The sequence below is a fragment of the Rana temporaria genome, chromosome 6, assembly GCF_905171775.1.
Source record: "Rana temporaria chromosome 6, aRanTem1.1, whole genome shotgun sequence".
Taxonomy (NCBI): Eukaryota; Metazoa; Chordata; class Amphibia; order Anura; family Ranidae; genus Rana; species Rana temporaria.
This window is the reverse complement of record NC_053494.1, coordinates 73310498-73328394: the sequence shown is the minus strand read 5'-3', so window position 1 is coordinate 73328394 and position 17897 is coordinate 73310498. Positions and strand designations below refer to the sequence as shown.

The window sequence follows — 17897 nt, the reverse complement described above, 5'->3', positions numbered from 1 at the left end:
GATTATGAAAGATATCACATTGTGATTATAAAAATGTGAATTAACCTGTAACACATATCCATCAAACACATAACAAAATAATTCATGTATCCACATTATTAATTATTTTGCATTTGATTGAGAGATGTAACCTATGCATTGATTGAAAAGACTGTTTTGGAAAAAAAACGTTTATAAAGGAATATAGGAACATATTATATCGATGCAAAGGTATACTAATTGTATTTTATGAAATATAAAGATACCAGAGTCGTATGTAGATGTGTGTGTGTGTGTGTGTATATATATATATATATATATATATATATATATATATATATATATATATAGATAGATATATAGATATATGTCGATAGTTTACCCAAAAATATAAATGTCCAACGTATGCATGATCTCACAATAAAGGTGAGACACCTAGTGGCTGAAAGTGATATTACTCGAGGTTCTCCAAGCCCAGAGAACAAGTCAATTATTAAGCTGTCAGCCAATAGAAACCAGACACGTCTTGACAGGAACGCCCATATGTGCCACAGGCAAATATGGAAGGACAGTTGTCAGAGGGGCAGAACTGAGTATGATCTTTATGGTCCTATTGTTTTGATCAATATAAAATTAGAGAGTGAGAGAGCGAAAGGGATCTTAAAATGGGAGCGCCCCATGAGAGCAGGAATGAAGCAATGACTGAAGTATGATACAGGGAGGACTGACTTCGATCGGGAGGGGGCACGCTTGCACTATGCATGAAGACTGCAACGATTTTAGCTCTGGTCACTTGCCAATAGGAAATAGCCATCTTGGGAATTGGTAACTGTGGGGTGGATTCAGCTACGAATTGCACCCTCTTACGGAGGCGCAGCGTACCGTTTTAACGCTGCGCCTCCGTAAATTACGTGTGCTACGCTTCATTCATGAAGCAGTAGCTACGTAATTTGCGCGGGCGCTCCTTAAAATGCCCGGCGTAAGGGAGCGTAATTTAAATGATCCCGTAGGGGGCGTGGATCATTTAAATTAGGCGCGTTCCCGTGCCGAACGTAGTGCGCATGCTCCGTCGGGAAACTTTCCCGACGTGCATTGCGGCAAATGACGTCGCAAGGACGTCATTTGCTTCAACGTGAACGTAAATGGCGTCCAGCGCCATTCACAATTCAATTACGCAAACGACGTAATTTTCAAACATCGCGACGCGGTAACGACGGGTATACTTAACATTGGCTGCCCCTGCTAATAGCAGAAGCAGCCTTACGCGTAACCCGACGAACGTAAATGACGTAAACTGCGTACGTAGGGCGCGCGTACGGTTGTGAATCGGCGTTAGTATGCAATTTGCATACTCTACGCTGACCACTACGGGAACGCCACCTAGCGGCCATCGTAAGAATGCAGCCTAAGATACGACGGCATAAGAGCCTTATGCCAGTCATATCTTAGACTGCAGTCGGCGTAACAAGCTTTCTGAATACAGAAAAGTCGTTACGCCGGCGCAACTAAGCAATTGCGCTGCGTAACTATGGTTATGCAGACGCTATTGCTTTCTGAATCCACCCCTATGTCATTTTGATTTTATATCAAATCTATTGTTGTTCCCTAGAAATGTTGAAATATTGAAGTATTGAATATCCTGTAGTTATGGTTTGTTCTCATTATCAATAACTAGTAATTTTTCCTTAACCAGTTGCTGACGGCCGTACGACTTTGTACGGCCTCAGCGCGGCTCTGAATTCCTAACAGGCCGTCTTTTTACGGCCGCCCCTTTGCTCGTTCTCCGCGCGCGCTCACGAGCGCGCAGCGGGGAACTACTGTGCTGGCCGTGTCCCCAGGATACAGCCGCACACAGATCGCGGTAAATAGCCAATCACAGCGGCTATTTACAGTGCGATCTGAACAGCCAATGATGGATGATCTCAAATGTAAACATATGAGATCATCTTTCATTGCCGTCTCTCTCTCCACACACAGACGCCGCGTGTGTGGAGAGAGAGTGAGTTGCTACATACAGTGAAAATAATTACAGTATAAAAGTGCCCATCAGCGCCCAATCAGTGCCCGATCAGTGCCCAATCAGTGCCCACCTGGTTCCACCTGTACCCACCTGGTACCACCTGTACCCACCTGGTACCACCAGTGCCCACCTGGTACCACCAGTGCCCACCTGGTGCCCACCAGTACCACCTGTGCCACAAGTACAGCCCGTGCCACAGTACAGCCCGTGCCACAGTAACGCCTGTGCCACCATACCACCTGTGCCCGCCTGTGCCACCAGTACCGCCTGTGCCATCAGTACCGCCTGTGCCATCAGTACCGCCTGTGCCATCAGTACCGCCCGTGCCATCAGTACCACCCGTGCCATCAGTACCGCCCGTGCCACCGTACCACCTGTGCCACAGTACCATCAGTACCACCCGTGCCATCAGTACCGCCCGTACCGCCGCCCGTGCCATCAGTACCGCCCGTGCCATCAGTACCGCCCGTGCCATCAGTACCGCCCGTGCCACAGTGCCATCAGTACCACCTGTGCCATCAGTACCGCCTGTGCCATCAGTACCGCCTGTGCCATCAGTACCGCCTGTGCCCACCTGTGATCAGGGCCCATCTGTAACACCTCAGTGCCCATCTGTGCCGCCTCAGTGCACATCTGTGCCGCCTCATCCGTGCACATCTGTGCAATCAGTACACATCTGTGCCGCCTCATCCGTGCACATCTGTGCAATCAGTACACATCTGTGCTGCCTCATCAGTGTACATCTGTTCCACCACCTCAGTCCCCATCTCTGCCACCTCAGTCCCCATCTCTGCCACCTCAGTCCCCATCTCTGCCCATCTGTGCCACCTCAGTGTACATCTGTGCCACACACACCGCCAGCAATGTCAAAACGTCGTTATTCCTTACAGGAGGCATTTCAGATTATTTCTGCACCTGATGAGAGCAATGTGGAGCTCCCTGTTTCTGATTCCCAATCGGATTCGGACGTAGACTATGAGCCAGTCTACACCAGTGGAACAGCGACAGGCTCAGAGGGGGAAGATGGTCAGCCCGCCAAAAGAAGGCGCTCTGGTGAGGAGGCAGTGGCATCCACCAGCACCGACATGCCATCCACCAGCACCGACATGCCATCCACCAATACTGAAGTGCCATCCACCAGTACCGTCGTGCCATCCACCTCTACCGAATTGCCATCCACCAGCACCGCAGTACCCCAGCAACAAAGGCCAAGGACCCATGCCAGCCTTCCCTATGCCCTTCAGTACCCCTCTGTGGCTTCCTCCAAATTCCGGAGAAGCCAACATTCCCCCTTTCACTGCCCAGCCAGGAGTCCAGGGTAAACACGGACAATTTTTCCCCAATTCAATTTTTTCGATTTATTTTTCCCTGAGGAACTGCTTTCTAGCATTGTGGCCCAGTGCAACTTATATGCCCAACAATTTATCACCAAGAACCCCACATCGTCCTATGCCCGTCCCTTCCAGTGAGAGACCTTACAGTGGATGAGTTCAGGATTTTTTTAGGCCTCACTTTTTGCATGGGACTCAACCCAAAAAATGAAAAACATTCCTTTTGGTCAAAACGCCCCATTTACCACATGCCAATTTTCTCCGCAACAATGCCCAGATCCCGATATTTTATAATCATGGGGTTCCTCCACTTCAATGATAATACACAGTGCCTTCCCCGAAATGACCCCAATTTTGACAGGCTTTTCAAAATTCGCCCCTTATTAGATTAGTTTTCGCAATTATTCCCCCAAATATATACCCCGGAACAAAACGTATGTGTCGACGAGTCCCTAGTAAAATTTTGTGGCCGACTTAAAATCAAACAATTTATACCCAGCAAAAGGGCCCGCTAGGGGGTGAAGGTCTACAAACTTTGCGAACGAGCCACAGGGTACCTGTATTCCTTTTTGGTGTACGAAGGGAAGGACACCCAGCTGAATCCCCCCGATTGCCCAGACTACTTGGGATCAAGTGGGAAAGTTGTCTGGCAACTCATCAACCCCCTCCTTGATAAAGGATACCACCTGTACGTGGACAACTTCTATACGTCTCTTCCTCTGTTCCACAACCTGCACCGAAAGAAGATGCCAGCATGTGGCACCGCCAGAAAGAACCGGAAAGGCTTTCCGCAAAGCCTTGTGAATACAAAGCTGAAGAAAGGGGAATCGGTGAGTCTGCGCAACAAGGAGGTTCTGGCAGTGAAGTGGAGGGACAGAAGAGACGTATACATGTTGTCGTCCATCCACAACGATTCCTTTGTAGAAACCCGCAGAAGGCGTGGCACCACAATCCAAAAACCCACCTGCATTCAGGACTACAATTCGTTCATGGGGGGAGTCGACTTAAACGACCAAATGTTGGAACCATACCTTGCCACAAGACGCACGTACCATTGGTACAAAAAGGTAGCAATTTATTTTTTTCATTTGGCCGTCTACAACTCCATATTGTTTACCACAAATCAACCCAAAACCCCTACCCTTCCTTGGCTACCTGGAGGAAATTACCACTTCCCTGATATTCCCAACCAACCTACCCCAAAACATCCGATCAGATGTTCTAAGTCGGCTCTCCGAACGGCACTTCCCGGATAAGATCCCTCCCACAGCATCAGGCCGACGAGCTCAAAAAAAATGTAAAGTGTGTACCAGTGGAGGAGTCAGACTGGACACAGTTTATTATTGTGCAGAGTGTCCTTCACAACCAGGCCTCTGTGTAACTGACTGTTTCAAACGTTACCATACTAAACTAAAGTATTCGTTTAGTATGGTAAACGTAATCCTCCGTTCCTGCCTTCTCACCCCTTATGCCACTGCCTGCTTTTGTAACTGACCCCGGCTTGTTATTGCACCACCCTTCTGCCTAATGATTTTGTAATACCGCTGCCTGATTTGGAATTGACCCTGGACTGTTTTTTGACCATTCTTCTGCCCAACGATTTTGTAATACCTCTGCCCGATTTGGAATTGACCCTGGTCTGTTTTTCGACCATTCTTCTGCCTAACGATTCTGTACTGCCTCTGCCTGATATGGAACTGACCTCGGACTGTTTGACCATGCCTTTTGCCTGCCTCTTGGACTGATCTTGTACCCTGCTACTGGACTAGTGGGATTCAACACAGGGGTCTCACATATGTGAGGGGCTCCAGAAAAGTTTTTCTAGATGAAGAAAACTATTTTTTTGTTTTTTCATCCTAGATTAGGGTCTGGTTGCCTGGAGGCTTCAAAGAGATTTGGGTGGGAGAAGCCTCTACCCCTGTCCCCATTCTGTCCTGAACGAGGCCCTCCTTCTGCCTGCTGCCTGTAGGACCTATGCCATCATGCCTCTGCCTGTTGCATGAACTGACCACCTGCAGTATCCCTGCCTGGACGTTGCTGACCAAGTCCCTGCCTGCTGCCTGGACCAGTGCTATCCTGCTGTGTAGAACTGCGCTACTATTACCAGGTAATGTTTTGTTTACGCTTTGCTCAGCATAATTAATTTGGGGTGTAATTCTTGGTATGTGCATGCTATGTGTCTCTGGAACACCTGACGGTGTTCCTTGCATGTTGGATCTCTATATGTGGTCAGGCTGTGTAGAAGTCTCACACATGGGGTATCGTTTTACTCAGGAGGAGTAGCAGAATGTATTTTGGGGTGTCATTTTTGCTATGTACATGCTATGTGTTGGAAATATCTTATCAATGGACAACTTTGTGTAAAAAATATGCGATTTCATTTTTTTTTCCACATATTCCCAAAAATTCTGGAAAAAAATGAACCGTTCAAAAGACTCATTATGCCTCATAGATTATACGTTGGGGTGTTAGCTTTCCAAAATGGGGTCATTTTGTGGGTAATTCCATTGTCCTGGTGTTCCAGGGCCTTCTAAATTGTAATAGGTTGTCAACTAGTTAGATGTGCAATTTATGCTCCTAAAACCCCTGATGGCGCTCCCTGCATGTTGGGCATCTGTATGTGGCCAGGCAGTGAAAAAAGTCTCACACATGGGGTATCGTTTTACTCAGGAGGAGTAGCAGAATGTATTTTGGGGTGTCATTTTTGCTATGTACATGCTATGTGTTGGAAATATCTTATCAATGGACAACTTTGTGTAAAAAAAAAATGCGTTTTCATTTTTTTCCACATATTCCAAAAACTTCTGGAAAAAAATGAACCGTTCAAAAGACTCATTATGCCTCATAGATTATACGTTAGGGTGTTAGCTTTCCAAAATGGGGTCATTTTGTGGTAATTCCATTGTCCTGGTGTTCCAGGGCCTTCTAAATTGTAATAGGTTGTCAACTAGTTAGATGTGCAATTTATGCTCCTAAAACCCCTGATGGCGCTCCCTGCAGGTTGGGCATCGGTATGTGGCCAGGCAGTGGAAAAGTCTCACACATGGGGTATTGTTTTACTTAGGAGGAGTAGCAGAATGTATTGTGGGGTGTCATTTGTGGTATGCACATGCCATGTGAGAGAAATAAGCTATTACAATGACACTTTTGAGAATTTTTTTAAATAAAAAATAAAAATCTTAATTTTGCAAAGTGTTTTGGGAAAAAATTACAACTTCAAATAACTCACCATGCCTCTTACTAAATACCTTGGGATGTCTACTTTCCAAAAAGGGGTTATTTGGGGGGCATTTGTACTTTCCTGGCTTGTTAGGGTCTCAAGAAATGAGATAGGCCTTCAAAACATCAGGTGTGATCAGATGTGATTATTTATTATGATTTGCACTATAGCTTGTAGACTCTCTAAAACTTTCACACAGACCAAATAATTTCCCAAAAATTTGGGTTATTTTTATCAAAGACATGTAGCAGTATAAATTGTGGCCAAAATTTATGAAGAAAAATTAATATTTTGCAAAATTTTATCACAGAAACTAAGAAAAAAACATTTTTTTTCTAAATTTTCGGTCTTTTTTTCATTAATAGCGCAAAAAATAAAAAACCCAGAGGTGATCAAATACCACCAAAAGAAATCTCTATTTGTGGGAAAAAAAGGACAAAAAAATCATTTGGGTACAGTGTTGCATGACTGAGTAATTGTCATTCAAAGTGTGAGAGCCCTGAAAGCTGAAAATTGGTCTGGTCAGGAGAGTGTTTAAGTGCCCAGTATGGAAGTGGTTAAAGAGTACAATTTTTATTATATTTTTATTTTTACACAGTTCCAATTTTATTGACAAAACAAACGTCCAATATATTTCACATTGTTAACCATCTTACTTACCTGCAGTATAGTAACGGTTGGGCATGTGAAATAGATGCTTTTGTTTCATTGTCATTTACATAAAGTTATCTTGAGAACTTACCATGACATAAATCAAAGGTATTGCATGCCCATTTTGGGGGTATGTTATTGATTTTCAAGTCGTTAATGTAACGCAACTGGTCTTTTAATTTCATGTAAATATTAATAATTTGTCTACCAATAAATTAGCTATTTTGTATGATCATATGTCTCCGTGAATATGTTTCATATTACAGACTATGGCATATAGATTGTCTTGTATTTAAAAACATCTTCGTTATAAAAGAATTCAAAGTAAATTACTGTGCGGGTAAATATGACCTTAAAAAAGCACAACAAAGTATACACTGGATCACCTCTGTGTGACACCCTAACTAGGTTGTTCTTGTGACCAACACTCAGTGCCGATCCTGACCTCCCTGGGGCCCGAGCAAAATGACATGGCACATTAAAAATGAGAAGCGGGGGGCGCTGACGACAGTGACATGTCACATTAAAGAAAGTTGAAAAATGGGGGGAGGGGGTGTTCTGCTGTCGAAAATTACATCTTACATTAAATTGAGAAGCAAGGGGTGCTGACTTCTTGCCTCTTCTCCCATGCAGCCAGAGAGTTGAGAAGCAGGGTGAGAGGGCGAAAATGACTTCTTACTAGGCGGGGCCTCTAGTTATTTGGGGGGCCCTTCGCAGCTTTGCGGGGCCCTAAGCAGCTTGCATAGTGAGCCTATAGGGCGGATCGGCCATGCCAACCATTGTGCTACTGAGTCCATATGTGTAATCAACTGCTGTGCTGAGCATACTCTCCTTTTACTGTATATTGACTTAAGTTGGATTATTTAAATGTAGTTAATAACACATCTACATTAAATAAAAAACTGGTCTCACATAAAATGATCATATATAGAATGAACAACCGATCATTATGCCCACAAACATGAACCTTGAGACATCTATTCTTGAACTGTATATATACACAACCTGAAAGAAAAAGCACATGCCGCAAAATAATAAAAATAAATAATCAGAGTACACTTTTAAATAACTTACGTCTTCTGAGAACTCTTTGAATTCTCTCTCCGGTTCTCTTCTTTTGAGGTCTGACCACCTCTTCCTCAACTGCTCCCTTGACCTCTGCACCTTAAATTTCTGATGGAGAGTCCTCTGAACATTCTCTATTATCTTGGCCTCGACCTTCTTGGGGTTCTTATAAGGCCCTTTTAGACAAACATAGTCCTCCTTTTTAAGGATGGCAACCATCTCCACCATTTCATCGAAAGCCATGTTGGTGGCTTTGTACCTCCTCTTGCTCCTGGTGTGTGCCTGGCCTCTCCTTACTTGTGTTTGCAGCTTCCTGTCTCTCCTGAGTGTCCTCCATCATGTCTTCAGTGAAGTGCATTGACCGACCGAAAAGGGGTGTGGCAATTACTAGCACGATCGTCATGGGCGGGGAGACATGTGGAGCTTATTGCATGCGTAGTGTATAAGGGATATTGCGTGAGAACGTTGTTCGCAGTCGGTAGAAAACGTCGGGAAAACGATCGTGCAGTACGATGATACAAAACTTGATTTTTGGACTTTATGATCAGTGGATGAGTTTGTTGGGTTAGATATTGGGGAGAAAGCTAAGGCTTGACTGACATTAGCTTTTTTTGCAAAATTTTGACTTGCAGAAATAATGGAGGCCTTCAGAGAACAGGAGTTCTTCACAGAATTTGTTCAAAGGGGGCCCCGGATGGCAACCCCCCTTTTTTCTAGAATTTTTCTTTCCCAAAAAAAAAAAATTATTGAGCCAAGATCTGGCATTGTAATGGCCCCCCCTAACCCTAAAATAATCGACATATAGTTGCCACACAGCAACTTTGCGCTTTGGGGGGGCCAAGCCTGCATGGACAGTCTCACGGGCCACCACCACTGGAACATCAGTGGCCTCATCAGGCACAAGTGTCATGTAGTTTGTTGAGGGTCTCTTTAGGAAATTGTGCAATATGCAGCAGCAAAGTCTGACATGGTTCAAATTCTACTTAACAAACCTACAGTCCTTATCTTCTTTGCACCGCCTGTATACTGCTGTTCAAAGTATATAGAGCCAAAGGGTCTTGTCAGGGCCGATCCTCCCTATAGGCTCACTATGCAAGCCGCTTAGGGCCCCGCGAAGCTGCAAAGGGCCCCCCAAATTACTAGAGGCCCCGCCTGGTGAGAAGTCATTTTCGCCCCCTCACCCTGCTTCTTTTTTTTTTTTTTTTTACACTTCAGACTCCAACCTCATAGAGTGTGCGTTTGTACGTTCAAGCGGGGTCGTCCTATCAGAGACAATTGATAGCCTGAATCCCCACCGGAACTCCAACCACACCTGTAAATATGTTAAGATGTCTTTGAGAGTTATGCATTGTGGGACCAGAAGTACCGGGAGATATGGACTCCATTGACATTTAGTAAAAACAGACTACACTTCCCACAATGCCCTGCCTTATTGGAACATGTGATACCTCCGCACAGACTTATGGGGGAGGTTACTTAAGGAGAGGGAGGAGCTGATCTCGCTCTCTCTGGACCTTCTTCTTCTTCTCTGCGGAGCTGTGTATAGATGCACAGCCAAGCTGTTAGGCCTGAAGCCTGGGCCTGAATCCACCGGGAGACCAACCATCCGGAGGGAAGCAAGACAAAGAGTGCCCTGCCCGTGTTCCAAGGGATCGGAGTAGATCACCAGCTGACGATTGAAGAACCGAGTGTTACAGAGCATTGACTGAACAACGTGCCCTTTTTGAGAAGGACTCAGGCAGTTTGGGCCTGTTCGGGTGAGAGAGCACATGCTCAACTTTCAATCCTCTCTTAGACATATAACCTAGTGTCACCCCACAAGCCGGAGACACGTGTTTGATCTCTGACTGAACTATAGAGGTCTTTCAAGTTGAGAGCTGTTCCGCAGGATTGACTGACGCTGATGAGTGATCAGTCCATCAACTTTGTTATTCATCGTACCCTGTTGACTGAGTTTATTTCATCTTTTACCCCTTTTTGGATTACAATCTAAAAGTGCACCAAAGAAGTTCTCAAAGATTCTTGATATACGTTTAAGCCAGGACTGGCAAGAAGTTCTTTGCATTAAGCTGTTTTGCAGGACTGCCCGTTAGGCCCCATACTCACGACCAAACATGTCTGCTGAAACTGGCCCGCAGGCCAGTTTCAGCAGACATGTTTGGTCGTGTGTGGGCGCGAGCGGGCCGAATTCCAGCAAACATTTGCCCCGCCGGGCCTTTTCCCAGCAGACAAATATTCCTGGACTTGTTTTAAAACAGTCCGCTGGAATTCTGCCCGCTCGGACATGTACGGTCGTCAGTACAGACCTACCGTACATGTCCAGGCGCCCGCCGTCCCTCGCATGCGTCGAATGACTTCGACGCATGCGTGGAAGCATTTTAAAGGCGGGCCGCCCACGTCGCCGCGTCATTGTCGCGGCGACACCGCGTCATCGACGCGGCGACACCGCGGACACGCCCCGCGTATTGTTTACGCGCGGACTTCTGTACGATGGTGTGTACAACCATCGTACAGAAGCCCTCTGGCAGACATGTATGGTGAAAACGGTCCGACGGACCGCTTTCACCATACATGTTTGTCCGTGTGTACCCGGCCTTAGAGGGAGCTTGCGAGCATAGACTGCCTTATTAACTTAAGTTGGATAACACTACCCCTTTAGTTTAAATCCCTTTCTTTACTTGCTGACTGAGTCATTGGGGTTGATTTACTGAAGGCAAATCCATTTTGCACTACAAGTGCACTTGGAAATGCAGTCGCTGTAGATCTGAGGGGAAGATCTGAAATGAGGGGAAGTTCTGCTGATTTTATCATCCAATCATGTACAAGCAAAAATGTTTTTGTTTTTCATGTCCCCTTCAGATCTACAGTGACTGCACTTCCAAGTGCACTTGTAGTGCAAAGTGGATTTGCCTTTAGTAAATATACCCCATAGTGTGCTAATGCATATTTGTCATTAATCTGTTATTCAAACCCATTTTCTTTCTTTAACATATACAAAGTAAAGTAATTCGTTTGGTTTGAATATACTAATTATGTGACGTGTCTTTCATTTAGAAATCACCCACAGGAACAGGTAACATTATTATTGTATTGCCATTATATGTTATATGCCCTGCTATTGTCACCTGACTACGGGTGACCTGACACATTTCCCACAATGCCCTGCCTTATTGGAACATGTGATATCTCTGCACAGACTTATGGGGGAGGTTACTTAAGGAGAGGGAGGAGCTGATCTCGCTCTCTCGGGACCTTCTTCTTCTACTCTGCGGAGCTGTGTATAGCTGCACAGCCAAGCTGTTGGTCTCCCGGTGGATTCAGGCCTAACCATCTGGAGGGAAGCAAAACAAAGAGTGCCCTGCCCGTGTTCCAAGGGATCAGAGAAGATCGCCAGCTGACGATTGAAGAACCGAGTGTTACAGAGCATTGACTGAACAACGTGCCCTTTTTGAGAAGGACTCAGGCAGTTCGGGCCTGTTCGGGTGAGAGAGCACATGCTCAACTTTCAATCCTCTCTTAGACATATAACCTAGTGTCACCCCACAAGCCGGAGACATGTGTTTTATCTCTGACTGAACTATAGAGGTCTTTCAAGTTGAGAGCTGTTCCGCAGGATTGACTAACGCTGATGAGTGATCAGTCCATCAACTTTGTTATTCATCGTACCCTGTTGACTGAGTTTATTTCATCTTTTACCCCTTTTTGGATTACAATCTAAAAGTGCACCAACGGCCGCAACGTAGACTTCGTTCTCAAAGAAGTTCTCAAAGATTCTTGATATACGTTTAAGCCAGGACTGGCAAGAAGTTCTTTGCATTAAGCTGTTTTGCAGGACTGCCCGTTAGAGGGAGCTCGCGAGCATAGACTGCCTTATTAACTTAAGTTGGATAACACTACCCCTTTAGTTTAAATCCCTTTCTTTACTTGCTGACTCTCGCAAGGGCCCTTGCAGAGTCATTGTGTGTTAATGCATATTTGTCATTAATCTGTTATTCAAACCCATTTTCTTTCTTTAACATATACAAAGTAAAGTCATTTGTTTGGTTTGAATATACTAATTGTGTGACGTGTCTTTCATATAGAAATCACCCACAGGAACAGGTAACATTATTATTGTATTGCCATTATATGTTATATGCCCTGCTATTGTGACCTCAACCAAGTAGGGGTCACAATACATTTGCAAGACATCTGGTGTGCCAAGGGAGGGTTCGAGCTAGTTAAAAGGGGGCGAATCAATTAAAGAGAGTAGATCCCAAATCTAATCAGCGGCTCCTCCGGGGGTAGCGCTACATGTATTTTATGTATTTTTTGTATATGACTAAAAACTGTGGCCCAGATTCAGATAGAATTGTCTATCTATCGGCGGGCGTAACGTATAATGCGCCAGCGGGACGTACGTTTCTGAATTGGCGTATCTACCTAATTAGCATATTAATTGCGTAACTATACGGAAGCGCCACCTAGCGGGCAGCGTAAATATGCAGCCTAAGATACGACGGTGTAAGACACTTACGCCGGTCGGACCTTAGGGAAATCTATGCGTAACTGATTCTCTGAATCAGTCGCATATTTACGACCACGCACACTCAGAGATACGACGGCGTATTCGGAGATACGCCGTCGTATCTCCTTTCTGAATCTGGCCCACAGTGTGTATCATAAGCGCAATATTTTAAATAAAAAGAAGAGATTTAAAAAAAAAGGATAACTATTACTGTATTTATAGAAGGATCCCAGGATTAAGGAATAACATAGTACACAATATTCCAGACATCTTCATCTTCTTTTTCAAATAGATGAGCCTTTCTCTTTTCCAGATCAGTGAGAAATCTGCTTGATTCTGAGATGGAGCATTCTTCAATACTAAGGCTGGAAATTGAAAACCTGAGGAGGAAAGTGGAAGAACAGGAAGAGCGACATGCAGCAAAAATCCAAGCCTTGGCAAGGTTGGTTACTTTTGATATGAAATAGTACCAGTACATTTTGAGCGTTTCCATGGTTAACTTTATAAAAGTTCTAAGCGTAACTCTGTTTCCTAGGCATGTTTTCTTTATAGAGAAGTGACATTGTTTTAGGCATTATTCTTTGTACTTATTCATTGTAATACTTTTAAAGTTCTTTGTTTATCTCATTTGCCTTTTACTATTATGCTTCATAAAAAAGCACATAGACTTCTGTGCATATCCATTGCTACAATGTAGTGGGAGAAAAATGTCTGTTCCTCCATCTACCTAGGTCTATATGTTGTTGCTATACATACTGCAGCATAAAGTAAACTCTGCCCCTCCCTCTCTAGCAACACATACTCTACTCCCCAGTGATGAATTAAAAAAACAGTATACCCAGCTTTAAACAACTATTAGATCTTCCATTTTCTGTTTTCCCTATTATCTCTCCAATCAAATGTAAGCTGTTTCACCTTTTATCCATCTTTATAGTCTAATTGTGTAAGCCCTTCCACCATTAGTTTTTCTTTCTTATCCCCCTAATAGATTAAATAGATTGCTTGTGTCCATTCTTATAGATTGTAAAAACTGCCACTATCTTCATCTCCCCTTATATACTAGCATATTCTACCCATAACTTCCTCTGAAAGCCAAAAGTGGTGATCAACCAGATCTAAGGGGGTGCTGGGGTGGACTGTGTCCATCCATCTGCCATCCCTGAACTGTACGCAGCCTGAGCACAGACACTGAGAACTCCCATCTGGCTCCACATCACAAAGCACATAGGTACATAGTTACATAGCTAGTCAGGTTGAAAAAAAGACACAAGTCCATTTAGTTCAAACAAAAAAATAATACAATTCACATAGCTGAAACCGAAATAGGATTACACACAGCTACATTCTACACAGTGTGTAGTTGGCCACGGTGTTGCAGTTCTGACCCCTGTGCAGATCGAAGATGTGTTTGGAGGATCTAAGGAGAAGATCTTGCTGCCTCTGTGTACAGTGCAGGAATGGGAAAAAGATCTCTGTTGAGTGCCCAGTGGTGACTGACCCCTGTCCTCAGCCCTGCTGACTCCGGTCCTTCACCCTGCTGATCCCTGTCCTGGATCTTAGATCATGCTAAATATACCCAGCTAAAAAACAGCATGCCTTTGCAAAACTGCTGAAAACCTTAATAATCAAAATTGTAAATAGGAGGCACTAGATTTTTTAGCTCATCGATTTAGAGTTTAACCAAAATGATAGCTCTTAAAGTATTCTGCAGAGATACCTAACATGTTTAGGTCAATTGGCATTTAAAAGTTACCTGCATTTAAAATATGGTACAGTACATATTGGGTACTTTTTACCACAGCGCTACAATATTAATGGGTCCAGTAATGTTCAGATACTGTAACCACCACCATTTAGCTGAACAACACTTTCACCAGATGTTCAGACCCTGCATAGTAACAGAGGTCAGTGGCCTGATGGTCTGATGTGCGTACACACCATCAGTTCAAAATCCGATCGGGTCAGAACGCGGTGACGTCAAACACACGACGTGCTGAATAAAACGAAGTTCAATGCTTCCAAGCATGCGTCAACTTGATTCTGAGCATGCGCGGGTTTTGAACCAATGCTTTCTGTACTAACCATCGGTTTGGACCGATCGGGCAGTGGGCCATCGGTTAGATTTTAAAGCATGTTTTAAAATTTTGGACCGAAGGACAACAGACCGATGGGCTATACACATGGTCGGTTTGGACCAATGAAACTGAACCTCGGTCCATTCTCATCGGTTTTGTCCGACCGTGTGTATGCGGCCTTAGAGTAAGTACTCCCAGGATGTGGATTCTTGTGCATTAAGTACCCATTACAGGTACACATCTACAGTATCCTCCCATCCTTCTCCAGGACCTGATCGAATACTCCAGGCATCCAGCAAGTGCTGACTAATCAAACCAAACAAGTGGATATAGAGAAACGCTTATTTTTTTTTCTTCTCAAAAAGAATGTTTATTGACACATATGGCAACAATCACAGGTACAGTGAAATATACAAAACTGTATCAGTCATTCCGAAAAACATTAGTATGGTACATAGCAAACCAAGAGGTCTCTCCCGCATTCAATACAGTTGGCATCATTAACCACATTTCCCACCAGGTCTTAGCTGAGCTCCATTCACCACCCCGGTACAGCGCCTCCGCTGCCCACACCTAGACTAGTAGTCTCTCCAAAACCAGTTCAAGAGGGGCCAACCCCGGGGTATCCAACCATGGAGCCCACAGGAGATCAACCATCCCCCGCCGGCCCCTGTGTTGGTAAATATATTTCTCCATGCGCAGCGTAGCTCCCATCTGCGTTATCCATTCGCTGATCTTGGGAGGCTCAGTCGCCTTCCAATGATGGAGAATGAGTTTACGGGCCTGAAATAGGGCCCTACCAATGGCCTGTTTAGGATTGTCCTCCAGCGGTATATCGTCCAAAACGCCCAGGACACAGACCTTTGGGTCCTGGGGGATCGTGGCCGAAAACACAGTGGTCAGAGTGTTAAGAACCCCACTCCAGTACAGGTGCAACTTGGGGCACCTCCACATCAAATGAATGAGGTCCCCACGGTCTTGTGCGCACCTGGGACAAATATCATCCTCCAATAGGCCCTAAACAATCTTGCAGGCGTGTAATGTACCCTCATCAGAATATACAATTGCGACAGACGTTGTGCAGTGTTAAGTGAACACCCCTGTACTGCCTGTAAAGCTTCCTCCCACTGATCCTCCTCAAAGGTCCCCACGTCCCTGTCTCAGGAAGACAGTACTTTTGCAGGAAACCCCGGCAGGAATGAGGAAAGCAACATGGAGTACGAACTTGAAATGAAACCCTTAAGACAGGTCACTCCCGTCATGTATTGGAAAATCGGGGCGGAGGAGAGAATCCATGGGTTGTCTTCCGCTTGGGCCCCGACAGCGTGACTCAGTTGCAAATAAGAAAAGAACATGGACTGAGGCAGTCCAAACCTCTCTTGTAGTTCTGTGAAGGGGAGCAGCCTGCCGCCCGAAAAAATTTGAACCAAATGCGTCACTCCAAACCTTCTCTATCTCTCCTCACACGTCAACTGAGCCAATTCCCCATAATACTGGTTTTTCCATATTGGGCTATGGCTGTTTAAAACCTCAAAATCCTGGAGTTGACGCGCCTTGTTCCAAATTTTTTGAATCAAAGCATATGTGGGAAAGCGCTTGTTGGATTTGGCAAATTGTAACGCTTCGAGGCCCATAACTACCATGTCTGCGCCTGAGGTGTATCTTAACAAATTATTCATAGGATCCCCTCCAAATCCTCCTGACACCCACCGGGCAATATGTTGTAATTGAGCGGCTAGATAGTAAAGCCACGGGCTAGGGAGGGCAAGCCCCCCAGCTCCTTGGGTTTTTGTAACTGTTCTAATTTGATTCTAGGGGACTTGTTAAGCCAAATGAAGGCCCTGAATAGGGAATTTATTATCCTAAAGAACTTCAATGGGATTACCATTGGGGTATTATGAAGGATATACAGGAGTTGCGGCATAAATATCATTTTTATAAGGTTTACTCTTCCCACCAGGGACATTTTCAGCTTTGACCATATTTTCGCCTTGTCTCTAATTCGGTTCAGTAAGGGAGAAAGGTTCAGAGTGATATAATCACATGGTTGTGGTGTGACCCAAATGCCCAAGTACTTAAATTTCACTGATACGGGAATATTCTGCAACTCGGGGCCCTCTGGGACCGTAGAATCCAGCCTCATAATTGCCGACTTGGTCCAATTGATTTTCAGGCCAGAGTACGAACCAAACCTTTGAACCACTGCCATTCCTCCCCCAGGGAACCCGACGTGTCCCCGAGCAGCAGCATAGTATCGTCTGCATAGAGCATAATTTTTTCATGTATTTGTCCATATTTAAAGCCGGATATTGAGGGGTTTTTCGGAACGCACCATCTCAGCCATAGGTTCTATGGCGATGGCGAATAGCAGAGGCGACAGGGGGCACCCCTGTCGGGTTCCTCTGTGTAACGGGAAGGGGGAAGACACTCTGCCTGCCTCTCTAATGACTGCCGATGGGGAGTTATACAAAAGTTGAACCCAGGATAGAAATATCGGTCCAAAGCCAAATTTGGACAGTGTCGCCCACAAGTATTGCCATTCAATGCTATCAAATGCTTTGTGCGCATCAAGCGACAGCAGTGCCCTATCCCCAAAATTGTCAGCCGGGGACTGTATGTTAAGAAAAAGCCTCCGGATGTTGATGGCAGTGGACCTTTCCGGGATAAAACCGGATTGATCCGGGTGAATAATAGACGCTATTACCTTATTAAGTCTTACAGCTAATACCTTGGCAAGAATTTTTATATCAGTCTGGAGGAGTGATATCGGCCTGTAGGAGCCCGGATCTAGAGGGTCCTTCCCCGGTTTAAGTAATAGGACTATGCTCGCCCGCCTCAGAGTCAGGGAGTTGCTGCGAGACCCTAGCTGAGTTCAGTGTACGGAGCAATCTCGGTAGGATTACATCACCGTACTGTTTATAGACTTCAATTGGGATGCCGTCGTCCCCGGGGCCTTGGAATTGGGAAAGGAGTTGGTAGCAAGAACCATCTCCTCAATAGTAATGGGAGCCTCTAGAATCTCCGCCTGGGACTCCGTCAAACACGGTAG

General features: G+C 45.0%; 1 protein-coding gene across 1 annotated transcript in view; it reads left to right on the top strand.

Moving 5' to 3' along the window:
* Positions 1-17897, top strand: part of SNX29 (sorting nexin 29) — a 1289390-nt gene that overhangs the window by 700753 nt on the left and 570740 nt on the right. The window contains exon 9 of the mRNA XM_040358531.1: positions 13087-13215. Coding sequence (XP_040214465.1) covers positions 13087-13215 — 129 coding nt within the window. The remainder of the gene's footprint in view (positions 1-13086; positions 13216-17897) is intronic.